The sequence below is a fragment of the Pongo pygmaeus genome, chromosome 14 (genome assembly GCF_028885625.2).
Source record: "Pongo pygmaeus isolate AG05252 chromosome 14, NHGRI_mPonPyg2-v2.0_pri, whole genome shotgun sequence".
Lineage (NCBI taxonomy): Eukaryota > Metazoa > Chordata > Mammalia > Primates > Hominidae > Pongo > Pongo pygmaeus.
In genome coordinates, this window is record NC_072387.2 from 38,934,189 (window position 1) to 38,961,145 (window position 26,957).

Here is a 26,957-nt window from a genome sequence, read left to right on the forward strand (position 1 = left end):
ATCCCTGCCCACATGGAGCTTTTAGTTGGGGAAGATAGGTGATATAAACATACTATTTTGCATTACTTGTTCAATTGTTTTTTGTACCCTGACATCTGCTGCAATCTTATTTGCTCTCTAAATCCTACCTTATTTTCCTGCCAGATGGACTTCTTTCCTAGTCCTGGTCTACACAGCCTATGCTCAGGTGGTGATTTTATTATCTATAGCTAGAGAGCTCTCTGCGTATAGTTACATTTTGATTCAAAATGTCTGTGTTTCTTCCAGGCTTTGATCAAAATCAACCATTCCTTTCCAAAATTCAGAAGCTTCCACAACAAGGTAACTTTTAAAAATGCAACCTGTATATTCTTTTCTTACAGAATATTGCAGAGAAGGCTTATTGAAGCCAAGTGACTGCTGTCCCATTTTTTGTTGTTCTAATATTGCTTTTCTTTTTAAGCTCCTTAGCTCTTATGCCAAATATAAAAATAACTCTACTTTGCATTCATATTCCATAACTTATTTTGAGTAGTGCCATTAATAATTTATTGTAAAAGATAATCTTACCTTTAAAAATGTGATTTTAAAATAAGTTTTGCTGCCTTCTTACTGAGCTTTTCATGTCATTCTGGGTATACTTGTTCTACAGAAATTCAAGTCCAATTGTATAATTAAAATGACAGGTTTCAATATATTAAATATTCTACAAAGTGAGTTATATCTGAAAATTCAGGTAAACAAGTATAATTTACATTTGTACTCTAAAGTGATAACTTTTTGTGAAAATGCCCCAAAATGTATTATTTCTATCCCTTTGCATGAGTGTATTTGTATATTTGACCTCTATTCATTGTCTTCTTTGGCTCTCAGTTGATGCATTTTATCATTTCCCATGTCTGAATTACTTCCTGTTAAGAACATGAACTGGATTAATAGAAATTCCTCAAAAAAAAAAAAAAAAAAAATTCAAACACCAAGGATCTCACTTTGTGCTGTGAAATGCAAGATGAGCGATCTGATCTGGACATAATATCAGTCTTCAGTCAGGCAACAGGTGAATATGCAGGTAGAATTACAATGTGTAAAGCCGGGTGCGGTGGCTCACGTCTATAATCTGAGCACTTTGGGAGACTAATGCGGGCAGATCACTTGAGGTCAGGAGTTCGAGACTAGCCAGGCCAACATGGTGAAACCTCGTCTCTACTAAAAATACAAAAAAAGTGAGTTGTGCATGGTGGCGTGTGCCTGTAATCCCAGCCACTTGGGAGGCCAAGGCAAGAGGATGGCTTGAACCCAGCAGGCTGAGGTTGCAGTGTGCCGAGATGGTGCCACTGCATTCCAGCCTGGGCAACAGAGAGAGACTCTGGCTAAAAAAAAAAAATTATTGTATAGGATTGTGGATGATCACTCCAACTAACCAGTGGGCAAGTTACTTTGCTCAGCGTAAAGTTCAAACTGCCACATCAGAACGTTATTTGAGTGTGTGTATACGCAACCATTAAAAGTGGCCGTTACCATGATGCATTCTGGGAAAGAAGCAGCACCAAATCCAAGATGGCGGCCAGCAGGAGGCTGATGAAGGAGCTTGAAGAAATCCGCAAATGTGGAATGGAAAACTTCCGTAACATCCAGGTTGATGAAGCTAATTTATTGACTTGGCAAGGGCTTATTGTTCCTGACAACCCTCCGTATAATAAGGGGGCCTTCAGAATCGAAATCAACTTTCCAGCAGAGTACCCATTCAAACCACCGAGGATCACATTTAAAACAAAGATCTATCACCCGAACATCGACGAAAAGGGGCAGGTCTGTCTGCCAGTAATTAGTGCTGAAAACTGGAAGCCAGCAACCAAAACCGACCAAGTAATCCAGTCCCTCATAGCACTGGTGAATGACCCGCAGCCCGAGCATCCGCTTCGGGCTGACCTAGCTGAAGAATACTCTAAAGACCGTAAAAAATTCTGTAAGAATGCTGAAGAGTTTACAAAGAAATATGGGGAAAAGCGACCTGTGGACTAAAATCTGCCACGATTGGTTCCAGCAAGTGTGAGCAGAGACCTCGTGCAGTACATTCAGACACCCCGCAACGCAGGACTCTGTGGAAATTGATACGTGCCACCGCCTGGCGTTCGCTTGCAGCAGTTACTAACTTTCTACAGTTTTCTTAATTCAAAGTGGTCTAGGTAACCTGTAAAGAAAGGATTAAAAATTTAAGATGTTCTAAAAAAAAAAAAAGTGGCCATTAATAGACGGAACTGTACATTGGACTAGTTGGTGTTTTAAAAACATAAAATCTGGCTACCCTAATGGGTTAAGAGTTCAGACATCAGGATGTTGACACAGGGTCCTACCAGAACCCAGGGTTTACTTAGAGAACACAAAAGAAAAGAGATTGTATGCTCTATTTCTTACTTTTTTTTTTTTTTTTTTTTTTTTTGGTGGATGTAGATAGGAGATGGGATGAGAGTGGCCACAAGAATTCGTACTGGTCGTAGGAAATCCATTTTTGTTTCAATTGATGTTTCCCGTTGAACTGACATTTAGATTGAAATACCTGCGAGCCAGGTTTGGTGGCTCACACCTGTAATCCCATCACTTTGGGAAGCTGAGGTGGGTGGATCACCTGAGGTCAGGAGTTCGAGACCAGCCTGGCCAACGTGGTGAAACTCCATCTCTACTAAAAATAAAATAAATAAATAAATAAAAGTAGCCGGGCGTGGTGGCAGGCTCCTGTAATCCCAGCTACTCAGGAGGCTGAGGCAGGATAATCGTTTGAACCCTGGAGGCAGAGGCTGCAGTGAGCCCAGATTGTGACATTGCACTCCAGCCTAGGCAACAAGAGCAAAACTCTGTCTCTCCCCCCCAAAAAAAATTGATTGAAATACCTGGAATTCACACCATAATTGGGGTGTCTTTAGGCTGAAATGGAGACAACAGAAGGTGAGGTGGCTTGGACTCAGATGGCATTGGTAAAGGAAATGAAACGCATGCAAATTTCACAGACAAAAAAGTAGCTTTGCCACCTCTCATTTTGGCTGGGCTGCTCTGAGGTGCTGCATCTTTATCGTGTCTAGGCTCTCATCCTTAATGATGTTTTCATGTTCTCCATCCCCCATCCCCCACCGCCTCTCCAGTAAGGCGTTTTTGACAAGCTGCACTTCCCTGCTTTAGTAATTGGTGATAAGATTTGTCCTGTAGAACATTTACATAGAGGATTGTTCACTCTCCTCCTTTTATGAAATAATTTTTAGAAATTGAGCTGTTAAAGGTTGTGTTTGCACACATTTTTTGGAACAAGAACTTTAATTAAAGGATCAAAAAGCCCAAGCTCTTGCTTTTGAATAACTGAAGCCAGTGTCTATAATTTCTCATATCTAAAATCTGTAGAAACTAGTTGTGTGATTCCAGGGGTGCATGGGGCCACTTGGGTGTCTGAACAGAAGGGCGTGGGAGGGAGAGCCGCACCTCTGCACTCTTGCTCTGCTGGTGTAGTGAGCAGCTGCCCACCCCCACCCCACCCTGCACTGCAGGCTCTGGAGTCAGCAGATTAAGCATTTTATAAATTATATTTTAAGTATATATTTTAAACTTGTCAAAAAGATAAATAAATCTATACAAACTATTATCAATCTATCTTCTTTTACCTTTAACTTGTAAAGAAAGTTTGCCTTCTTGAGTTCTCTTTGTCATGGGCAGTAGGAGTAGCTCGCGTGAGTATCATCAGTGAAGGGAAACCCACACATCTTGGTGAGCAACGAGAAATCACCATGTTAAGTAAGATTCCAGGGATTTTCTTCTCTGGTCATTGTCATAGCCAGTGTCTTCATGGAAGACATATTTTCATTTCATTACCATATTTGATGCCTAAGTATTTAATAATCAGTTTATGACTACTAAACTTTTGAGGATCTTAGAATTTAACTGGCTCTAGAAAGTGGCAGAGAAACTTACACATGATTCCATGTCCTAATCCATAAGACATGAGTGATACATGCTGAGGAGGGAAGGTGAGTCACTCCCCCTGTTAGTCTGAGGGAATGTGTATGAGTCATTTTGTGCTTCTTTTTTTTCTTTATTTTATTTTATTTTTAGCATAATAAAGTACCAAACCAAGAGTTGTCTGGTTTTTGTTTTGGAGAGTGAGGGCTACTGGTGAGGGTAGATTTCTGAACTACCCCAGAGAACGTAGTCAGGAACCTCCCAGCAGGAGATGAGAGAGGAGCGATCAGCTGGAAGGAGAGGGGAAAGGATCAGGAGAGGTAAGGGAACTAGGATTGCTTAACATGCAAAGGGTAAAGTAGAACCAAAGAGAATTTTTATGCCCCAACAGGAGCAGGAAAATCTGAGAAGATGCCAACCAACTTCTAAGATTATTTTATTGATTCAGAGAATGCAGATTTCAACCACAGCTAAACAATAAAAAGGGAAACTTTTCATTTAGAACCAATAGTTATCATGAGTTGATTAAAAACATGAGCTGGACTAAAGGTGGTATCCTAAACTTCTGGAGTGTGGAAAGTGATTGTTAAATTGCCTTAATTCTCTACCTAACATTTTTCTACAATGCAAGCATCTAAGAAAAGACTGAAAAAGTGGTGACCCAGATATTTGAAAAGTCAGCTTTCACCCAAATATGAGAAAATTTTTAAGTGTCAGGTGGGCAATGATGTTGGTCTTGCTCTTCCAGGGTGTTTATCTTGCAGGGACACTGTTGGGGTACAGGTGGGGTGGTCATGAGGACACAGACCTGCTCTATGAAATCAATTTCCAAAGCTTGAGCTCACTTCCAAAAACACTTCTCAAGCATGATGATAACCAACTGTAGATTTATCCTGAGGGAATAATCTTTCTACGAGCTTTTATGTTCACTGTGTTGGCTTGTGGTAGCTAGTGAAAACTGGGTGATTTCCTCCCTTAATGTAGAGGTTGACCATTTAGAAACACAGCAGAAGAGAATGAATAAATATCTCCTGCTGTTTGAAAAGCGAACCTTCTAACAGATGAAGAAACTGCCCAGGCAGGTATTCTGAATCACTGTGTGATTCTGGACATGCCACTCGACCTTTCTCCAGGCTTAAGTGAAGTTAATGTTTTTCCTCCCACTGACTCATGATGGTGCCTTGGGGACAGAAGAAATGAATGTTAGAAGTCCAGTACAAATTTCTAAAATGCCACAGGAAAAATCAGGTAAAAAACACTTTTTTGTGAAATGTAGCTGCTGTGTAAAAGACACGTGGCACACAGCCTTCCTGGCTCAGGGACAAAAATATTCATCTTTCTATAATTCAAAACCAAAAGTGGAACAACACCATGGAAGGTTTTAAGAAGGGAAGCAGAGTGTCCTTTTTAGACCAATGAGGTGAGTCATGTTCTTTTCTGATGTCTCTGGGAAAGATGTGATCAACATAAAGATGTTTTATTGCCAATGCCTAGGTAAAGCAATCTCAGTATTCATGTCTCAGAAACATGTCTTCAGATGCAGTTTCACCTCTCTGAAAAGGAGCTCTCCTATGGGAAGGTTTGGTTACTAGCATAATTACAGGCTTCTGAGGGTGCCCTGGCTGTGTCTTTTGTCCATTCCCAACTGTTGCTCCTTCTTTAAAATATACATATGTCACGCCTCTGCCTGATCTCTTGACAGTGCTGACTAGAATGCCTTTTCCTACTAGTGGGCCACATGCATAAAATAGTTTCACAACACATGGTTGTCAGAAGGGCCATCTCTGATGCAGCATATATACCAGCACTTAATGCTAGCATCTCTCACCACTTAGTGAACAAATTTAGTCATAAGTCATGCTGGGATTCTAATTCTTTTATTATTTATTTATTTATTTATTTATTTTACAGACAGAGTCTCTGTTGCCCAGGCTGGAGTGCAGTGCAGTGGCATGATCATAGCTCATTGTAACCTTGAGCTCCTGGGTTCAAATGATCCTTCTGCCTCAGCCTCCAGAGTAGCTGGGACTACAGGCATGTGCCACCATGCTGGCTAATTTATTTTAAACATTTTTTGTAGAGACAGGGTCTCACTATATTGTCCAGGCTGGTCTCGAGCTTCGGCCTCAAGTGATCATCCCGCCTCAGCCTCCCAAAGCACTAGGATTACAGATGTGAGCCACCGTGCCTACCCCAGGTTGGGATTCTAAAGACAGGCAGGCAAGGGCCTTTGTTAGAAGGAAATTGTCTAAAATTTCAGCAAGCAAACGTGTTTTTTCTTGATGAGGACACCATACAACACACATCTCCACTAATGCAAGACACTTGGAAATGGGCTTTGCCAGCGATATGTCCAGAAGAGGTGAGGCGCTAAGACAGCTAGTTTACTGGCCTCAGTAGTGAGCAAGAGAAATAGGTCAACATTTCAGAATCACATAGAATTCTGAGGAATTCATGAGGTACAGAGACTCATGCCCACATCACCCGCTAAAGTTCAAAGGATACGCCTTTACACGTGGGAAGATGCTATGCAGTGACTACTAGAAAAGGATAGAAAAATTTAAAAGGGTTTTTTGTTCTCTGTTTTTTTGTTTGGTTGATTTTTCGGACTCACCAAAGTAGCCACTAGACCATCAAGTTTGAGAGACACAACTCCATAAAACACAAATGTCTGTAATCCCAGCACTTTGAGAAGCCAAGGTGGATGGATCACTTGAGCGTAGGAGTTCAAGACCAGCCTGGGCAACATAGTGAGACCCTCATCTCTACAAAAAATACAAAAAAAAGTTTGCCAGCTATGGTGGCACATGCCTGTGATCCCAGCTGCTTGAGAGACTGAGGTGAGAAGATCACTTGAGCCTGGGAGGTTGAGGCTGCAGCAAACTATGATTATGCCACTATATCCCAGCCTGGATGACAGAGCAAGACCTTATCTCAAAAAAGAAGAAAAAAGAAAACACAAATGCCTGTTTCTGTGTTAAGATACTCTTCTATTCCCATGAAAAGCTTGGAGAGGCCAGGTGGCTCATGCCTGTAATCCCAGCACTTTGGAAGTCTGAGGCAGGTGGATCACGAGGTCAGTAGTTCAAGACCAGCTTGGCCAAGATGGTGAAACCCCGTCTCTATTAAAAATACAATAATTAGCTGGGCGTGGTGGTAGGCACCTGTAGTCCCATCTACTCAGGAGGCTGAGGTAGGAGAATTACTTGAACCAGGGAGGCAGAGGTTGCAGTGAGCCGAGATCGCGCCATTGCACTCCAGCCTGGGCGACAGAGCAAGACTCCGTCTCAGAAAAAAAAAAAAAAAAAAGAAAAGGAAAGCTTGGAGAACCAGAAATTTAATTTGTTTACTCTTTCATTAAGTTGTCCAACAAACTTTATTGAACACCTCCAATGACCAAAAGCTGCACTTGGGTCTGGAGATACAACTGTAAAGGGGACCTACACCCTGCCTTTGAGGAGCCTCCAACCCTTACCCCATTTTAGGCTCTGCATATGTAGTTTCAGGCTAATTTGCACAACTGGACCACCTATTTGGAACATGAGAATCAGAGACAAGTGGTTTCTTGAACTCATCAATAACCAATTATCACTAAAAAGTCTATGCCTAGATATGAGAAAGTATTCCGTGACCTATTTCATAAACCTCATTTAAAAATATACTTGGTGGCCAGGTGCAGTGGCTTACGCCTGTAATCCCAGCACTTTGGGAGGCTGAGGTGGGAGGACCACTTGAGGTCAGGAGTTCAAGACCAGCCTGGACAACACAGCAAAACCTCATCTTTAAAAAAATTAAAAAAAATAGTTAGTGAGGCATAGTGGTGCATGCCTATAGTCCCAGCTACTCAGGAGGCCAAGGCAGGAGCATCACCGGAGCCCAGGAATTTGAGGCTGCATTGAACTATGATGGCACCACTGCACTCCAGCCTAGGCAAAAGAGAAAGACCTTGTCTCTGGAAAAAAACAAAAACAAAAACCACCACCACCACCACCACCACCACTGCCACCACCAACAACAAAAAGTTCAGAAAACAAAAGTAAAACAATGGACTTTTTAATCCTAAAGTGAGGTAATATACCTGAACACCCATATATTTTTGGATATCCACAACAGCAGAGCAGAAAAGGTGAGGTGAAGGAGAGATGCTTGTTGGGGCCCCTTCTTTTCCATCATTTTAGAATCAACTTGTTTTCTCTGTATTTGAGAAGTATTCTAGGCCATCACCCCCAAGAGGCCAATCCAACTGTAATGGAGTCACACAGACTCACATGATCAGATAGACTTGACTTGGTTGTGTTTTTTGGGTTTGTTGTTGTTGTTTGTTTGTTTGTTTGTTTTTTCAGGACTGAGTCTTGCTCTGTCACCCAGGCTGGAGTGCAGTGGCACGATCTTGGCTCACTGCAACTTCCACCTCTCAAGTTCAAGCGATTCTTACCTCAGCCTCCTGAGTAGCTGGGATTACAGGCGTAAGCCACCATGCCCAGCTAATTTTTCTATTTTTAGTAGAGGTGGGGGTTTGCCATGTTGGCCAGGCTGGTCTCAACCTCCTGACCTCAAGTGATCCACCTGCCTCGGCCTCCCAAAGTGCCGAGATTACAGATGTGAGTCACCATACCCAGCCAGACTTAGTTTTTATAGAAGGGTAAAAAGCCTTACAGATAATGTGACTGGCCAGAGCCTGGATATGGAGACAAAAGTCCAGATTTGGAATGACCCATCTGACATGTCCCCTTACTTGTTCGGGCCCCAGTTTACTCACTTGTGAAATGAAGGCATTATGCTGGATGATGTCTGAAGTCCCTTCGCACATTCCACTATTACATGGTAACAGTGGCATTCTTAGCATGTTTTGCGATTTTAATTCATTGATTAGGTATTTCATCAATGACCAAAGTTGCTTCAATGCTAAGATTATAACAATTTTGGTGAGGCTTCAAAGCTAATAATTAATGCAAATAAATGAGCCATTTCACACCCCTGCTAGTATGCTCTCCTTTCTAACTCTCTGTACAGAAGAACAAATAATAGCAAACAGCAATGAATTAATTCACAAGCAGAGATTACTTCTGGCAATTAGGAAAGACAGACTCTTTTCTGTTTATATATGCCTATTCTGTACATAAATGTGTGTTCACATTTACAAATATATATGTACCATTTTTCATTAAATACAAATATTCCCAAATAATATTATGATGCTAACACCTATAATATTTGTTGAGCACATACTGTGTGCCAAGCACTGTTGAGGACTTCATAGACATTATCAATGAGTTCTTATTTTCATTTATTTCTTCTATTTCCAGTCTTAATGCCACAAATGATTTCTCAAAATATGGAGATTTGCAAAGTTTATTGTAAACATTTTATCTAGCAGGCACAACTGTTAACAGAGTGTGAGGAAATGATAATTCTTTAAAAATACTCTCAATTTATCTGAACTTTTGATCATGAACTTTCTGGAAATGTATTCATTTGAGCATGTTTATCTGGGGACAGGGATTTTGTCTCCACCAAAACCTTCCTCTTTTGGACAGAGAAAAAATCTTGGAGATTATGGAGGATGGGAGACATTGCCATCCCTAGAGAGATCAGAAAATTAAAAAAATCTCAGTCAGCCTCAAGGAAAATTTCCTGGCAATGAGGTTTATATTTGAAAAGTTGTGATATTTGAACCACATGCTCTGGAAACAGTTATAAAATGAATTTTCACATAACTGAGACAATTTAGGTGTGGTTCTTTCAATCTGGACCGTATCAGAATTCATGCTGGAACTGAAATATCTTAGAACCACTAATTTCCATCTCCTTTGTTAATGCAGAACTCCCAGAGCAGTGATGAAACACTTAATAGCATAAGGGATGTGTTTCATATTATGATGATTATAAGGCTACATGTTTTCCCAAAATGTACAAATACAATGTGCCGTGTTTTCTTTACTCATATGCCTGCATACGGAAAACAGAAATAAAAATTGTTTACTTTGGTAACAACAAATGCCATCCTCTTGCTTAGTGGCTTTTGATATCCTTCAGCCAAACATGCAGCCTCTCAAGATACCAGAATCTGGCCGGGCACGGTGGCTCACGCCTGTAGTCCCCGCACATTGGGAAGCCAAGGTGGGCAGATCACCTGAGGTCAGGAGTTCCAGACCAGCCTGGCCAACATGCTGAAACCCCGTATCTTCTAAAAAAATACAAAAATTAGCCAGGCATGGTGGTGGGCTCCTGTAATCCCAGCTGCTTGGGAGGCTGAGGCAGGAGAATGGCTTGAACCTGGGAAGCAGAGGTTGCAGTGAGTGGCGATTGCACTGCTGCCCTCCAGCCTGGGTAACTGAATGAGACTTCATCTCAAAAAAAAAAAAGATACCAGAATCTGTGTTAAATACAATGAGTTTCTCACTCCCAGCCTCCTTTTTCTCTTTCTTTCCTTTTTTAATGACTCCATTGTTAAATAAGAAATGGATAATGTCAGCTTTCCCAATGGCACTAGTAGTATTTGTTGCTGTTTCGTAAGTAATTTAGGAAAGCAACTGAAGCGTAAAGAAGCTAATTATTTATACTGTCTTCTCCTCTACTGGGTATCACTATAATCTTTAATATTAATGTCTTTCTTACAAGTGTAAGGTTGGAAAATTGAAGTCAGTGAGTTTCATTGATAAATTAAGCAGCTATGAAATGTTATCAGGTGACTAGCTGATCCTGATTTTATCATCAAACTAAAACAGTGCTTTGCTTAAAGCATGCGTTATCTAAATATATAATCTAAGTGTGTGTTGATGTATTCTTAATTGTCGTAGCACCTTCTTTAAGTGACTCTCTTTTAGGGTCATAAGCAGTTTGAGCTGGTTCTCATAAGTCAAGTGCAAGCTTACCAATCAACAGTTCGACAACCAGTGTGGTACGGACAAGACAGACCGAGCCGGGACAGAACAACAGCCTGAGTGATAGTAGCTGTGCTCAGAAGCCAGCCTAGCCAGAGCTGGCAATTCAGGCAATTCACAGGATAACTCAAACGCCACAATCTGGGAGACTAGAATCAGCAGAAGGGTGTCTGATGTGGATATTGTCGGAAGCGTGTACATTGTACAGCCAGAGTATGTCAGAAGAAACATGGTTCTAGTATGTTGCTTTTCCAACTCTACAGGGTGTAGGCAGAGATCATTAAGCAAACAGATGTCAGAAAGGACAGGAAGCTCCTTACCTGGTTCAGCTACCACCTCTCTGTAAAGAAGAGTGCATAAAACCCACACAGATAACCCACCTCTACCCACCCATAGAGCATCCTCACTCTAGGAGCATGAAAATACCTAAAGGTTTTCAAGTCTCTCGATGGCCGTGTGAAAATTAGCCTAAAATCACATGTGCACAGGCTAAAGATGCAAACCATTTTCTCAAATGAGCACCACATCTTTTCAATTGTTCTGGAATTGGTGACACTACCATCATCCTCTTGATTCCTGTGGAATCTTCTTGGACCCTGACCTTAATGTCCATTTTGCCTGCCCCATGCTGACCCAGCCCCAGTGAGTGTTTTACCTCCAATGGCTGGGACACCACGGAACATGCTGCCTAAAGCACCATTTATTTTTTATTGTTTGAGACAGGGTGTCACTGTGTTGCCCAGGCTGGAGTGCAGTGGCATGATCTCAGTTCACTGCAGCCTTCACCTCAGGCTCAAAGGATTCTCCCACCTAAGCCTCCTGAGTAGCTGGTACTATAGGCGCACCACCACGCCTGGCTGATTTTTTTTTTTATGTTTTGTAGAGATGAGGTTTTGGCATGTTGCTCAGGATGGTCTTGAACTCGTGGGCTCAAGCGGTCAATCTGCCTTGGCCTCCCAAAGTTCTGCGACTACAGACATGAGCCACAGCACCCGGCATTTTTTTTTTTTTTTTTTTTTGAGACAGGGTCTTGCTCTGTTGCCCAGGCTAGAGTACAGTGGTATGAACTCAGCTCACTACAGCCTTGACCTCCTGGTCTCAGGCAATCTTCCCACCTCTGCCTCCCAACTACAGGTGTGAGCCACCACACCTGGCTAACTTATCACAGATGTGAGCCACTGCACCTGGCCAGGCACCATTTTTGTCACTATCAGTTTCCTGCTTGAGAAATTACAGTGGCTTTTGCGTTACTTTAATAATTGTGTCCTCCTTCTGACCCTTTGCAGTCTCCAAAGGCTGGGCTCCTCTTCTGTTCCTGAGCTAATCTATTTATTCTCCCCCTCCTGCGCTTGGTTTATTCCTGGGCCCAAGCCTCACCACTTGCTACTCTCCCTCTAAATTTGGATTTCTTCCCCTCTCTCGTCCTCAAACCCACTGTCACTTTTGAATTTGGAGTCATGTTGCTTTGCACGCTGCTCCTCTTTTGGGTACATCTGTGAGCACCTGCACGTCTAAGAGGGAGAGCTCAGTGAGCACCCAGTGAATGATGAAGGTGTATGTGAACGATGATTGGATGGGAGAGGCTGCCCAAGTGGAAAAGCGGTATTGCTTTTCAGTACAGGAAAATTTCCGTGATATTTTTCTGGCACACAATAAAGAAAATGCTATATTGAAGCAAATTAATATATTTTAACTTTGTGTAGATGCAATGGGAATTACTTTTTAAATGCTGTATGGAAATAAAAGAACTGGTTGAAAAGAACAATTTTTCAAATGAATGTGTCTAATGTCTCCCAACAGATAAGGAAGGGAATAGAAATTTGTGAAGAGGATCACACACCATCACTTTTACACACTCACACACTATGTGATTTTGCGGTAAAATTAGAAAAGTCAAATTCCATAGTCCAAATGTAGAAAACAGTAGGAATTAGGGCTGGGTGTGGTGGCTCACGCGTGTACTACCAGCAATTTGGAAGACCGAGGTGGGCGGATTGCTTGAGTCTGGGAGTGAGAGACCAGGCTGGGCAACATGGTGAAACCCTGTCTCTACAAAAAATATAAAAATTAGCTAGGTGTGGTGGCCGGCACCTGTAGTCCCAGCTACTTGGGAGGCTGAGACAGGAGAATCGCTTGAGCCCGGGAGGTCAAGGCTGCAGTGGGTGGTAATGGTGCCACTGCACTCCAGCCTGGGTGATAAAGTGAGACCCTGTCTCAAAAAAAAAAGAAAAGAAAATAGTAGGAATGGCTAATTGATGAATAGGTTAGTTCAAAAGAGAGCTCCCAACTGCCCACTGGCCATACCCCAATTAAAGTAACTTCCAGAAATAATTCTTCTTCAAAAATACATTATCTATGCAAAGGATTCCTTATTAATAACATACATCAGGGTTTGGCAAACTATCTGTGGGCCAAATCCAGCCCGCCTCCAGTTTGGGTAACTATAAGTTGCTTAGAGTACAGCCAGGCTCGCTCTTTTTGGATTGCCGATGGCTGCTTCCAACTACAATGGTGAAGCTGAGTAGTTGTGATAGAGACCCTACAACTCACAACACTGAAGATCTAAGTTGCAGACTGAAAATGAACCTTACAGGAAAGGTTTGCTGACCTTTGACCTACATGATCTAAGGATATAGTGCGTAATTTGGCTGGAAGTGCCATTAACTTGCTTTCTCCAGTGGGAATGTAGCATGGTTGGGTACATTAATCATGAAATAAGTGAGAGATCCAGACCTCCCATGTGTCCTTCCCGTCAGACACCGACGTAGGGCCTGGAATCTCCCTAGCTTGCTAAGGAAGCAGTAACCTCTGGTTACCAAGTAGAGGGATCAAGTCCTCCTGGCTTTCCAGGACTGTCATGGTTTAAAAACAAAGTCTCACCTTCCGGGAAATCCTTCAGTCCTAGGCAAACCAGGATGGTTGGTCACCCTGAGATATAACGGATAGATCACAGGGCCCAGGGCAGACTAACTTGAGCTCAAATCCTACTTTTGTGACTTCACACCATGCAAACTTGGGCAAATTACTTTATCTCCCTGAACCTCAGTTATCTTGTCTATGAATTGGGACTGAATCTATTTGAGGAGTTGTAAGGATTAAAGGAGATTATGGGCCAGGCACAGTGGCTCATGCCTCTAATCCCAACACTTTGGGAGGCCAAGGTGGGAGGATCAGATCACTTGAGGCCAGGAGTTCGAGACCAGCCTGAGCAATATGGCAAGACCTTGTCTCTACAAAAAAAGAAAGAAAGAAAATTATGCACTGAAAGAGCTTACTTGCACATAATAGACATTGACTAAATACTAGTTCCCTTTCTACCTTTTTGACCACCATTAGCTAAAGTTTTAAAAAACTCAATCTTTAGCCAAAACTCCTTTTCTCATAAAAGGAGAAAATTAGGCCAGGCATGGTGGCTCACGCCTGTAATCCCAGCACTTTGGGAGGCCGAGGTGGGCAAATCACTTGAGGTAAGGAGTTCAAGACCAGCCTAGCCAACATGGTGAAACCCCATCTCTACTAAAAATACAAAAAAATTAGCCAGGCATGGTGGTGCACACCTGTAGTCCCAGCTGGAGGCTGAGGCACAAGAATCTCTTGAACTGGGAGGCGGAGGTTGCAGTGAGCCGAGAACACGCCACTGCACTACAGTCTGGATGACAGAGAAAGACTGTTACAAAAAAAAAAAAAAAAAGAGGAAATTAAAATAACTTTTATATGCTCCCCATGTTCTAATGATGTCATTTTTTTGCCCCTTATAAATACATACCTAACAAACAACTTATTCTGCAGTGGAGAAAATAAACCATACACATATAATTGCCTGATTACTGTTTTATATTTTAGAGTCTGGAGACAAGTGGTTGCTTCTGTTTTGTCCAACTATGGATACATCGCAGAAAGGTTTGCTCTGCTCAACTAGTTAAAGTGGCCTGATGCCCCAGGTCCATGGCCAGATGCAGAACTCTGGGCAATAAGGGCTGGAGCCTTTTTCTAATCTAGCATTTCATGCCTCTAATGGAAAATGTTGACAGGAAATTGATAGAGCCTGAGAGTGCTACCTCACTTGTGATTCATCTGATGGATCAGTGTGACCTGAAGCACTAAGTTAACCAACAGGCTCATTAATTTTTAAAAGAGGTGGTTAGTAATAAACCAACAGTGGTGTACAAATCCAATAGCAACCTACACACCTTCAAAAGTCCCCAGAATGAGATCAAAGGACAAGGCAGCATCAGTTTCATTCCAACAATAGCATTTTGATTTAACATCCACTTTGTTGGCAAATGTGCAGGAATAAAATAATGCGTATTCCTATAGTAATTTATATTCTAAATTGCACTGAAAAGCCTAGGTGGTCCCCAACAAATTCAATTTCCTTTAGACTGTAGCTATGTTAGTTTGAAGAATCAAGTTTTTACTGGATGAACTCATCAAATAAATCTAAAACTATCAGCATTTTAATGGAATATCCATTACCTAAGGCCAGGCGTGGTGGCTCACACCTGTAATCCCAGCACTTTGGGAGGCTGAGGTGGGCAGATCACGAGGTCAGGAGACCAGCCTGGCCAACATGGTGAAACCCCATCTCTACTAAAAATACAAAAATTAGCCAGGCGTGGTGGTGCGTGTCTGTAATCCCAGCTACTCAGGAAGCTAAGGCAGTGAGAATCACTTGAACTTGGGAGGCAGAGGTTGCAGTAAGCTGAGATCACGCCATTGCACTCCAGCCTGGGCAATAGAGTGAGACTCCATCTCAAAAATAAAAATAAAAATAAAATAAATAATGCGTACTTAATGTATCATAATGGTTCAAAATACCTACAATCATAGCTGGTTCCCAATGAATTAAATTTACTTGAGCTTGCAGCCATATGATTTTAAGGAATCAAACTTTTTGCTTAATTAATTAGTCAAATCAGCCAAAACTTATAAATTCAGTGAAAAAAATAGTTGTTTGGCTAATTTGAGTGGTTAATGCAGTAAAGTGAGTCAAATTATTAGCTCAAAATACATACTGCCTTAATTTGATCTAAACTATAAACATCTGCTTTGCCTTTTTGGTTAGGACGACACCAAAAAGCATTAGTTTCCAAACTTGGCTGAGCATTAAGAATCCCCAGGAATGCTTTTAAAACTTCCAAAGCACAAGCCACACCCAGACCAAGTCAATCAGAATCCACTGGGTGAACCCAGGCATCAATCCCCTGGATGATTCCAATGTTCAGAATTCAAGAAATTCCTTGAGATCAGGAATTCAAGACCAGCCTGGGCAACACAGCGAGATCCCATCTCAAAAAAAAAAAAAAGAAAAGAAAAGAAAGCAATAGCTAACAATTTATTAAGCTGTTACCAAATGCCAAGCATAATGGCAGGCATTTTCCATGGATTATTTTATTAAATTCTCACACATACCAGTGAAACCTTATAAAGTCAGTAGGATTGTTGTGCCCATTTGACAGATGGAGAAATTGAGGCACAGGAGGTTGGGTACTTGCCCAAGGATACCCATACTAGCAAGTGGTCAAGTGAGAGTCATCACAAATGCAGTGACTCCAGAGCTTTAACTTGAATTATTTTTTAAAACCAGTGACTTAAAACTCAGTGCTTCTTTAGGTCTTTGTACTTCGTTATCTTATCTCTTGAGGGCATTGGTTTGTATCACTTTTCTTTGTTTCTTGGTTTTCTTTGTTTCTGGACGCCAAGGCCTCTCCAAATAGCACACGAAAGCAATTTCTCACACCTCTGGGAGAGAAGTAGGCGTGGCTTTATGGATGTGACAGGCAGAGGACTTAATATTCTGCGTTAAGATCTCCTTCTCTCTCAAGGGAATTTCTGGCAGACTTAAAGCACTGTAGGCAACAGAAAGGAAACCTGAAATGCAACATCCACCTGGAAGACACATACATATTTGGTGAAGTGTGTGTCAAATTTAATTGAAAAAGAAGAAGAATACAATTGTGCTTCTCATTCACTGCAAATCTTGTGATTTCATAGTCTTCAGTGTTGACCTGTCAACCTGTATGGGTTGTTTGTTTAAAAAGGTTGTATTTTTGTTTTTTTTTAGGCAGACCACTTAAGTATCATGTGTTACTGAATACCAGCTGAATTATTTTATTGTTGTTTTGACAGTCTGGCTCTGTTGCCCAGGCTGCAGTGCGGTGGCCTGATCATAGCTCACTGCAACCTCGACCTCCTGAGCTCAAACGATCCTCCCACCTCAGCCTCCTGAGTAGCTGGGACTACAGGCGTGCACCATCATGCCCAGCTATCTTTCAAAAAAATTTTTTGTAGAGATGGAGATCTGACTTTGTTGCCCAGGCTGGTCTCAAACTCCTAGCCTCAAGCAATCCTCCCACCTCAGCCTCCCAAGGTTCTGGGATGATAGGTGTGAGCCATTGCATCTGGCCCACCAGCTAAATTCTTAACATTTAAACTATAAACATTACAATTTTTTGTTGCAGAACAAAAATGAAAAGAAGAAAGATTAAAATACACTACAACGTCACGGTCATTTGCACCAGTTTCCTGTGTACAGCTCTGCTGCTCTACACTCATTTCTTCATCAGGTTTTGTCTCTCTTTTTTGCATTAAAAGCTGAGAGAGGAGCTAAATAAAACTGCCCTGAGAAGCTCCCCCAGGACCCTGGCTGATCATCAGGGGAATGGGGCCTACCTCAGCAGTCTACTTTCTTCATTCAGCCCTATAGCCTCAGGAGAGAAGTTTGTCTCACTCAGAGGAAGCAGTGGCCGCTCTGTCCCATACCCTGTCAGGCCATTTCCCATAGGAGACTGGACCTAGGATGTGTGCTGAGGGTCCCAGTTTCTGCGGCGTTGAGCGGGTCCAGTACTCCTTTCCACACCAGGCTGAACCCCAAGGAAGTGAATCCATGTCCTCGTGGAAGAATAGGCCCCAAAGTGCCAAGCATCAGCCCTGTCAGTGCTGCCTGGAGAGCCGCCTGTGTCCTGCAGAACTTACACCCATGCAAGAGTGCACCCACTCAGCAAATGCGGGACACCGTCGGGAAGAACAAGACATCCCCGCTTCAGCTTCCCTCCTGTCACCTTTCCACTTCCCTTTGGGGAAGGTGTGCCTGGGTTTGCACACGGACCGGGGCCCCATCCCTGTTCCCCCCTGTGTGTGGCAGGGCAAGGGAATGCATTTTTAAATACCTTTCAGGCTAGGATTCCTTTTTTTTTTTTTGATAGCATACTCTAACTCCAACATTTCTTCTGTAAGTATCACCAGTTATTTTACTAAAATCTAGATTTCCCAGTCCAAGTGTTAGGAAGGTACTATGCCGCTGCTGCTTTGGAGCTTTTTGTCTGGCAACATCTATAAACAATGCAATAGTGACTGTAGTCAGTTTCACGGTCTCATGTCTGAACCTTTTTTTTTTTTTTTTGACAGAGTCCCACTCTTTGTCTTAGCCTCCCAAGTAGCTGGGATTACAGGCGCCTGCCACCACGCCCAAATAATTTTTTATTTTTAGTAGAGACGGGGTTTCACCATATTGGCCAGGCTGGTCTCGAACTCCTGAGCTCAGGTGATCTGCCCGCCTCGGCCTCCCAAAGTGCTGGGATTACAGGCGTGAGCCACCGCGCCCAGCCCTTTTTTTTTTTTTTTGAGACAGAGTCTCGCTCTGTCCCCCAGGCTGGAGTGCAGTGGGGCGATATCTCGGCTCACTGCAACCTCCGCCCCACCAGTTCAAGTGATTCTCCTGTCTCAGCCTCCCGAGTAACTGGGATTACAGGTGTGCATCACCACACCCAGCTAATTTTTGTATTTTTAGTAGAGACAGGGTTTCACCTTGTTGGCCAGGCTGGTCTGGAATTCCTGACCTCAGGAGATCCACCCACCTCGGCCTCCCAAAGTGCTGGGATTACAGGCGTGAGCTACGACACCCGGCCTAGGCTTCCTTCTTTAAAGACAAATTTCCAGTGGGACTCTGTAAGTAATCCTCATATTTTCGCGTTGAGGAGTGTGGCCAGAGAAGGTGAGTCTTGTGCACGTAGCAGGGGGAAAAATGGTCAGGAGATACCATAAAAGCACTAAGAAAACCGGAAGGAAAAGGCCAGGCTCCAGGAGCACAGAGGCTGGATGGATTCCTGCTTCCCTGTCACTCGGCTCTGTTCAGGCGGTGCAGTCACTTCCTTCACCTCAGTGTCCCTGTCTCTGCAAATGAGGTGACTATTGGTGCCGACCTACTTCCCAGGCAGTTTTGAAGAGAAGTGGCAAACACTGAAGGGCGCACACTCTCCTTCCCCAAGCTCCCTCCCTCCCCACGTGTGCACCCAGAAGGAAATAAAAGCCGTAATTTGCACTGACGAGTCGGCCCGCCTCGTCGAGGGTTCCGCTGAGCTGCTCACAAGAGCGTGCGGAGGCCCGCGGCCGGCCCTGGCCCCTGTGGTGGCAGCAACTGGCTGGCTTCCCGGGCGGCTACCTCCAGCTGCAGCTGTCGGTGCTATTTGCAGCTCTCCACATCCTGAGAGCTGGACGCCGAGGACCGCTCCCTGGAGGGCGTGCGTAAAATGCAGCAGCGGAGCGGTGAGGACGAGATTACCGGAAAAACTGGGAGCGGAGTCAGGCTCGTTCTGGAGCAGGGAGAGGCCTGGGAAGTTGCGAAACGTTGACCTGCAGGGTCTTGAGGAACTGTCGGCCTGGGCTGCCCCCGTGGGTCATTGAACATTAATCAGCCACCAGTCCTCGTCCAAGCCAACCGAAATAGAGTCAGCAGGCAGAATGACGAATACAGTTTGAAAGGGAACGAACTTCCTCCTATTCTCTCCTTGGAAAGGCCTTTCCAGACTCTCGAACTCATCCCTGTCACATTACCCTGTTGTGTTATCTTTGTGGGCCTGCGCAGCACCTGAAATGATCTGTCTTAGGTATGTGTGTGCTTGTTCATTGTTTTGTCTTCTCCATGAAAATCTAAGCTCCTAGAAACTTTGTGAGGGAGGCAATGGGTCTGTTTTGTTTACCTCTGCATCTCCAGGGCCGAGTACAATGCCCAGCTCGTTTGTAAATGAGTGAAGAGTCCCCTACTAGCAGGCTGCCTACTCATCAATCAAGTAGTTGTTGGGTTTCTCAATTTTACCTTTGGAGATATTGTCTTCGACCTACGGGAAGGAACTGGATCTATTTGAGGGTAAGGAAATTCATCCTCCCTGGGTTTATGTATTTTCCAACCCATTGCATAGAGTCTGACAAAATATTAATGGTCTTCACTATTTCTTTTGATGATGTCTGCCACTTGTCACTATTTAATGTAATCTCATGTCATTTAAAGAAAGTAAAATTAGGGGCTGGGTGCAGTGGCTCATGCCTCTAATCCCAGCACTTTGGGAGGCTGAAGCGGGCAGATCACCTGAGGTCAGGAGTTCGAGACCAGTCTGGCCAACATCGTGAAGCCCCGTCTCTACTAAAAATACAGAAATTAGCCAGGCATGGTGGCGGGCACCTGTAATCCCAGCTACTCGGGAGGCTGAGGCAGGAGAATCGCTTGAACCCGGGAGGTGGAGGTTGCAGTGAGCCGAGACTGCGCCATTGCACTCAGCCTGGGCCACAAGAGTGAAACTCCGTCTCAAAAAGAAAAAAAGAAAGAAAAAAAAAGAAAGTAAAATTATAGAGTAACTAGAAAGTTACAGTAGTATAACAAGCATAATCATTTAGAAGATTTTCACCTGTGACGTGGTTAAGATAAGTTTGAGACTCAGTTCAATTCAACACGTTTGACTTTCGGACAGATCCAACGTAGCCTGTTGTATTTAGAAAGAATTCAGACCTTTATAAGGACGATTTCATGACATTAATGAAATTTATGTGTTAATGGAACTGAAGGACTTCACTCTGAAAACAAGTGTTCTCTAAACCTAAATATTTTAAGAAGAAAATTAGTTGAAAATTTAAAAGCTTGTCAAAAGTGACAGTCATTTCATTTTCTTTTTTTAGAGATGGGGTCTCACTATGTTGCCCAGGATGGAGTACAGTGGCTATTCACAGGCACAGTCATTGTGCACTACATCCTGGAACTCTGGGGCTCAAGCAATTCTTCTGCTTCAGCCTCCCAAGTAGCTGGGACTATAGACACACACCACCACACTCAGCAAAAGTGACAATCGTTTCTAATACAGACATCCACACCTGGACATACTATGAAAATTATATTCATTGGACATATTAGTGTCCGTTCTTTCCAAGATCTGAGTTCATAATGTTTTCTTCTATAATTGTAATGAAATATCACCATTTCTTGCTAGCATTATACCAAATCCCTCTAGGCAGCTGGGTAGCAGGGTATATGCCAAGCTAGGTTTTTGGAGATGACTTGTATCTTGTTTGCTATTAGAGCCAACATGTTAGAATTTGTGATTTGTCACAGAATAGAAGATGAGTTCACTCAAGAAGCACTTATTTATGAGCACCTACACAGGTGATACAACAGTCAAAAGACAGGAGTTCTGGACCTTCTGGAACTGACAGTCTTACTAGAAAAATAAATGTTACCACATCACTTGAACAAAGGCACAATTATGCAATTTGAGTTGTGTTTTGACTCCCTCCCCACTACCTTGTTTTTTGTTTGTTTTGTTTTGTTTTATGCTGGAGGTGTTGTGGGAGATGGAGTTTTGCTCTTGTCACCCAGGCTGGAGTGCGATGGCACGATCTCAGCTCACTGCAACCTCTGCCTCCCAGGTTCAAGTGATTCTCCTGCCCCAGCCTCCTGAGTAGCTGGGATTACAGGCATGCGCCACCACGCCCGGCTAATTTTTTGTGTTTTTAGTAGAGATGGGGCTTCACCATGTTAGTCAGGCTGGTCTCGAACTCCTGACCTCAGGTGATCTGCCTGCCTCAGCTTCCCAAAGTGCTGGGATTACAGGTGTGAGCCACCGCACCCGGCCCCTCCTTGCTGTCTTCATAGAAAGTGGAAAATAGAAATCTTCTGCACAAGGCCTTTGGTTTGAATGCAACGTGCCTAGAGATAGGGAACTGGAATGCAACACCATTGTCTACAGATCTTTGGAGACTAAAGGGGAAAAAATCCAGGAGAGAAAAAAACCAAAAAACAGCTGCCATAGCTATTGGCCTCATTGGACAGGCCTGGGGGATGTGCACAGACCCTAAAGGTGGCCGGAGCTGACCAGCTTCCTACTGCACTCTTCTGGGTGGCCCAGGCACCCAGTTGCATTGGCTGTGGCCAGTGAGAAAGGATCGAGTCAGGCTGAGCCATGGGCAATGACAGAGCAGAGGGGATCAGCAGAGCCTACCTGAAAGCAAAGGAGAAATGGGTCGGTCACCTCATTGCAGAATTTACAGATGAAGGGGACAAACTTGTTACCTGAGGGGTTCCTTCATGCCTTGGAGTTTCTCTGAAAGAAAAGACAGCTGAGCATTTGCCCTGTTTTTGTTTTACCATTTTTACACTTTCGAAGTCATGTCATCAAGTTTTAAGCTAGTAAGAGGACCATATACCGAACAATACAATATCATGTAGTTCTTGTAGCAGCCACATTTTGATGAATAAAATTTATTTTAAAATCTGTTTTTTAAAAATGAAGAAACTTCTTCTACCAGGCAGCAAATGTTTCTTTCCTATGTAAACTTAGCTTGCAAACATAATTTTAAACAGCTTTATCATGACTATATATCTTGCTAATTTATTATCTTCTTTTTTTCTTTCTTTCTTTCAGAGTCATGGTCTTGCTATATCACCCAAGCTGGAGTGCAGTGGCATGATCATAGCTCACTGCAACCTTGAACTCCTGGGCTGGAGCAAGCCTCCCAACTTGGCCTTCCAAAATGCTGAGATTGATTACAGGTGTGAGCCACCTCACTGGGCCTCTTGCTAGTTTATTGTTTAAAAATCTTCCTCAGGGCCGGGTGCAGTGGCTCATGCCTGTAATCCCAGGCCTTTGGGAGGCCGAGATGGGAGGATCACTTGATCCCAGGAGTTTGAGACCAGCCCAGGCAACATGGAGAGAGCCTGTCTCTACAAAAAATCAGAAATCAGCTGGGCGTGGTGGTGTGCACCTGTAGTCCTGCTACTCAAGAGGCTGAGGAGGGAGGATCACTTGAACTCAGAGGGTTGAGGCTATAGTGAACCATGATTGAGTCATCGCACTCCAGCCTGGGCGATAGAGTGAGACTTTGTCTCAAAAAAGAAGAATAAATAAATAAATAAATAATAAAAGCCTTCCTTAGACTTTTTCCTGGCACTTTCTGAAGTGATGGCAGATGGGTTTTATTCTGGTTTTTATAATAGCTAAAATTGGGTCGCAGAAAGGAATCTAGATTAGATGACAAGATTATTATTTTCATCTGATAATTTCCATTACTTGCCTAACTGCTGTCTTTCCTGGAATTAAAGAGAGAAGAAACTATGGAGGCCGGGAGCGGTGGCTCATGTCTGTAATCCTAGCACTTTGGGAGTCCGAGGTGGGTGGATCGCCTAATGTCAAGAGTTCAAGACCAGCCTGACCAACATGGTAAAATCCCGGCTCTACTAAGAATACAAAAAAAAAACTAGCCGGGCATGGTGGCGGGTGCCTGTAATCCTAGCTACCTACTCACGAGGCTGAGGCAGGAGAAACGCTTGAACCTGGGAGGCAGAGGTTGCAGTGAGCCGAGATCGCACCATTGCACTCCAGCCTGGGCAACAAGAGTGAAACTCCATCTCAAAAACAATCAAAGAAACAAACAAAAAAAAAACTATGGAGACCCAAGTTCCAGGGCCCTTGGGTGGAGAATAAATTTTAGGAATTCCCTTGGATATCTGACAGTAGAAGCTACTCTTTGTAAGTCTGTTGCTGTGAAATCACAACATAGCTCATTTAGCAGCGGGACAGCCCATCTCTGGAAAAAAATGATGTGAGGGTGGAATTACGCCTTGGGAGGCCAAGGAGGGAGGATTGCTTGAGGCCAGGAATTCAAGACCAGCCTGGACAACATAGCAAGACTCTGTCTCTACAAAAAAATAATTAAAAAAAAATTAGGCATGGTGGTGCATGCCTGTAGTCCTAACCTACTTGAGAGGCTGAGGTAGGAGGACTGCTTGAACCCAGGAAGTTTAGACTATAGTGAGCCATGATTGTGCCACTGCACTCCAGCCTGGGTGACAGAGCAAGACTCTGTCTCATAAAAAAAAAAAAATACAAAAAGAGATATTCATAATAAAATAAAATGGAAATATTTTGATGATTTCTTAGTGAGATTTTAAGAATTGTTATTAATAGCCTACTAAGACCTAGAGGTAAGAACAAATTAGATTTCGCCTAAAAATGAAGATGTAGCAAAAAATAATAAAGAAAAAAATGGCATCTCTGTTTTTTGTTTTTTTTGTTTGTTTGTTTTTTTCAGACGGAGTCTTGCTCTTTTGCCCAGGCTGGAGTGCAGTGGCGTGATTTCAGCTCTCTGCAACCTCTGCCTCCTGGGTTCAAGCAATTTTCCTGCCTCAGCCTCCCGAGTAGCTGGGATCACAGGCATGCACCACCACGCACTGCTAATTTTTAGTATTTTTAGTAGAGACAGGGTTTCATCACGTTGGCCAGGCTGGTCTCAGACAACTGGCCTCAAGTGATCTGCCTGCCTCGGCCTCCCAAAGTGCTGGGATTACAGGCGTGAGCCACTGCGCCCTGCCAAAATCAATATTATTTTGGTTTTTTAGTAGAGACTGGCCTGGGTCAGTTGATTCTTAAGTACAGTTATTTAAAAACCTTTAGGACCTTAATAATTTTTTTAAAAACTTCCAAGTTTTATTTATTTATTTATTTATTTATTTATTTATTTATTTATTTTTGAGACAATTTCACTCTTTTGTCCAGCCTGGAATGTAGTGGTGTGATCTTGGCTCACTGCAACCTCTGCCTCCCGGGTTCAAGCGATTCTCCTGCCTAAGCCTCCCAAGTAGCTGGGACTACAGGCGCATGCCACCATGCCGAGCTAATTTTTATATTTTTAGTAGAGATGGGGGTTTCACCATGTTGGACAGGATGGTCTCGATATCCTGACCTCGTGATCCGCCTGCCTTGGCCTCCCCAAGTGCTGGGATTACAGGTGTGAGCCACTGCGCCTGGCCAAAATCAGTATTATTTCTAATGGTACGCTGTAATTATCTATAGAAGCTCAATATATATAAATTCAGACATGAAAGTTTGCAATGCTGCCTTCTAAAAGTTAAGTTCTTATAAGAAACATGAGGCCAGGCATAGTGGCTAACGCCCATAATCCCAGCACTCTGGGAGGCCGAGGCGGGCGGATCACTTGAGGTCAGGAGGTTGAGACCAGCCTGGCCAACATGGTGAAACCCCGTATCTACTAAAAAATACAAAAATTAGCTGGGAGTGGTGCAGGCGCCTGTAATCCCAGCTACTCAGGAGGCTGAGACCGGAGAATCGCTTGAACCTAGGAGGCGGAGGTTGCGGTGAGCTGAGATTGTGCCACTGCACTCCAGCCTGGGTGACAGAGCGAGACTCCATCTCAGAAAAAAAACAAACACAAAAAACCATGAAATTTACACTGCTTTTCAGTGACCTATGTAGGGTAAAATCGATTACTCATCAATGTATGAAAAAGATCCCTATGGGATTGTCTAGAGGATAAATTATACATAATTAATTCAGTTTCATGTTGGCCTATTGGCCACTGTTAAATGAAACGTGTATGCCTTGAAAGAATGTTGATCTACGTCTTGGTTTTAAAACAGTACGTGAAAATGTTGTTATTTAACCTTATTTAAAGAAAAAATCTGATACAGTTACGAATTAGTAAATTTTGGAGATTATGTAGGTTTTTACAAAGTACAGTGACACAATGAAGTAAAAAGCAAAAAAGCTCTAATGCTCTTGCAAAATTTTCAAAGTTTTTCTACCAATTCCAATTGATCTAGGCATTCACTTTTTGCAGTTCTGCAATTACTTGAATATAAAAGCTCTTTCTGTTAATCTCCAACCTGAAAAGTAGTAAGGTAACAGAAGTATAAAGGGGAATGGACATTTCAATCCAATGGTTTTCCAAGTTTTTCAGGCTTTTTATCTGCTTGCTTTTGAAGGTTTACTCCTTTCACGATTCCCCCCACTGTTGTAGGCTTGAACCTTTATAAAATCTTAGAAACCATGACCCTATTTTGTATCCCTTATACGTAAAATTGTCTGAATAGCCTTTTAAAAAGTTGTTACATTTAGGTGAAAACTTTCCAAAGGTAGCTTGGTAAAATTCACCAAATTTGGCTCATCTTTTGATTCAGTGATTTCACTTTGAGGAGTATATTTATATCCTAAGAAAATAATTATGGGCAAAGGTGTGAGCATAAAGAAAGGATAGTCATGTTAACCTTATATGTAACAGTAAAAAATCATAAACTAAATGTCTAATAATATAGAATTGATTGAATAATTTATGGTATTTTACATTCAGGCACTAAAAATAATGCCCAGCAGAATAAGAATATATGATGACATAGACTTTTTTAATATTTATATTTATTTATTTATTTATTTTGAGATGGAGTTTTACTCTTGTCGCCCAGACTAGAGTGCAATGGTGCGACCTCGGCTCACTGCAACCTCCGACTCCTGGGTTCAAGCAATTCTCCTGCCTCAGGCTCCCAAGTAGCTGGGATTACAGGCACCCACCACCATGCCCAGTTTATTTTTGTATTTTAGTAGAGACGGGGTTTCACCATGTTGGCCAGGCTGGTCTCGAACTCCTGACCTCAGGTGATCCACCCGCTTCGGCCTCCCAAAGTGCTGGGATTACAGGCGTGAGCCACCACGTCCGGCCGACTTTTTAAATTTTTTTAAAGACAGGGTCTCACTCTGTTGCCCAGGCTGAAGTGTAGTGGCACCATCTCAGTTCACTGCAACCTCCACCTCCCAGGTTCAAGCAATTCTTGTGCTTCAGTCACCTGAGTAGCTGGCACTATAGGCGCGTGCCACCATACCCGGCTAATTTTTGTATTTATAGTAAAGACAAGCTTTCACCATGTTGCCCAGGCTGGTCTCAAACTCCTGGCCTGAAGTGATGCACCTGCCTTGGCCTCCCAAAGTACTGGGATCATAGGTGTGTGCCACTGTGCCCAGCTGACAAAGACTTTTGTTCAAGATAGACTGTGAAGTAGAAAAAGCAGCTTACAAATGCAGTATTTTAAAATTATTAACA

The 26,957-nt window shown here is 42.9% G+C and overlaps 1 protein-coding gene and 1 long non-coding RNA gene across 3 annotated transcripts; both read left to right on the forward strand.

Annotated features, from left to right (window-relative positions):
* The first annotated feature begins 267 nt into the window (after positions 1-267).
* On the forward strand, positions 268-3,599 carry UBE2L5 (ubiquitin conjugating enzyme E2 L5). The gene is made up of 2 exons (XM_054446943.2): positions 268-321; positions 853-3,599. Exon 2 carries the CDS (start codon positions 1,537-1,539, stop codon positions 1,999-2,001), a length of 465 nt encoding a protein of 154 aa, XP_054302918.1. The 5' UTR covers positions 268-321; positions 853-1,536; the 3' UTR covers positions 2,002-3,599.
* Positions 3,600-19,148: 15,549 nt separating this feature from the next.
* LOC129011547 (uncharacterized) lies at positions 19,149-24,274 on the forward strand. 2 transcript variants are annotated; one of them, XR_008493355.2, is made up of 3 exons: positions 19,149-19,690; positions 19,798-19,950; positions 23,170-24,274. It is a non-coding gene; the product is annotated as an uncharacterized LOC129011547 (long non-coding RNA). The 2 variants fall into 2 exon arrangements; XR_008493354.2 differs by lacking the exon at positions 23,170-24,274 and adding an exon at positions 22,493-23,159 and having other exon boundaries at positions 19,199-19,690.
* The last annotated feature ends 2,683 nt before the right edge of the window (positions 24,275-26,957 follow it).

Bases quoted from the DNA above. Each gene is read 5' to 3' on its own strand.
- UBE2L5 (XM_054446943.2), top strand. From the start codon at position 1,537: ATGGCGGCCAGCAGGAGGCTGATGAAGGAGCTTGAAGAAATCCGCAAA.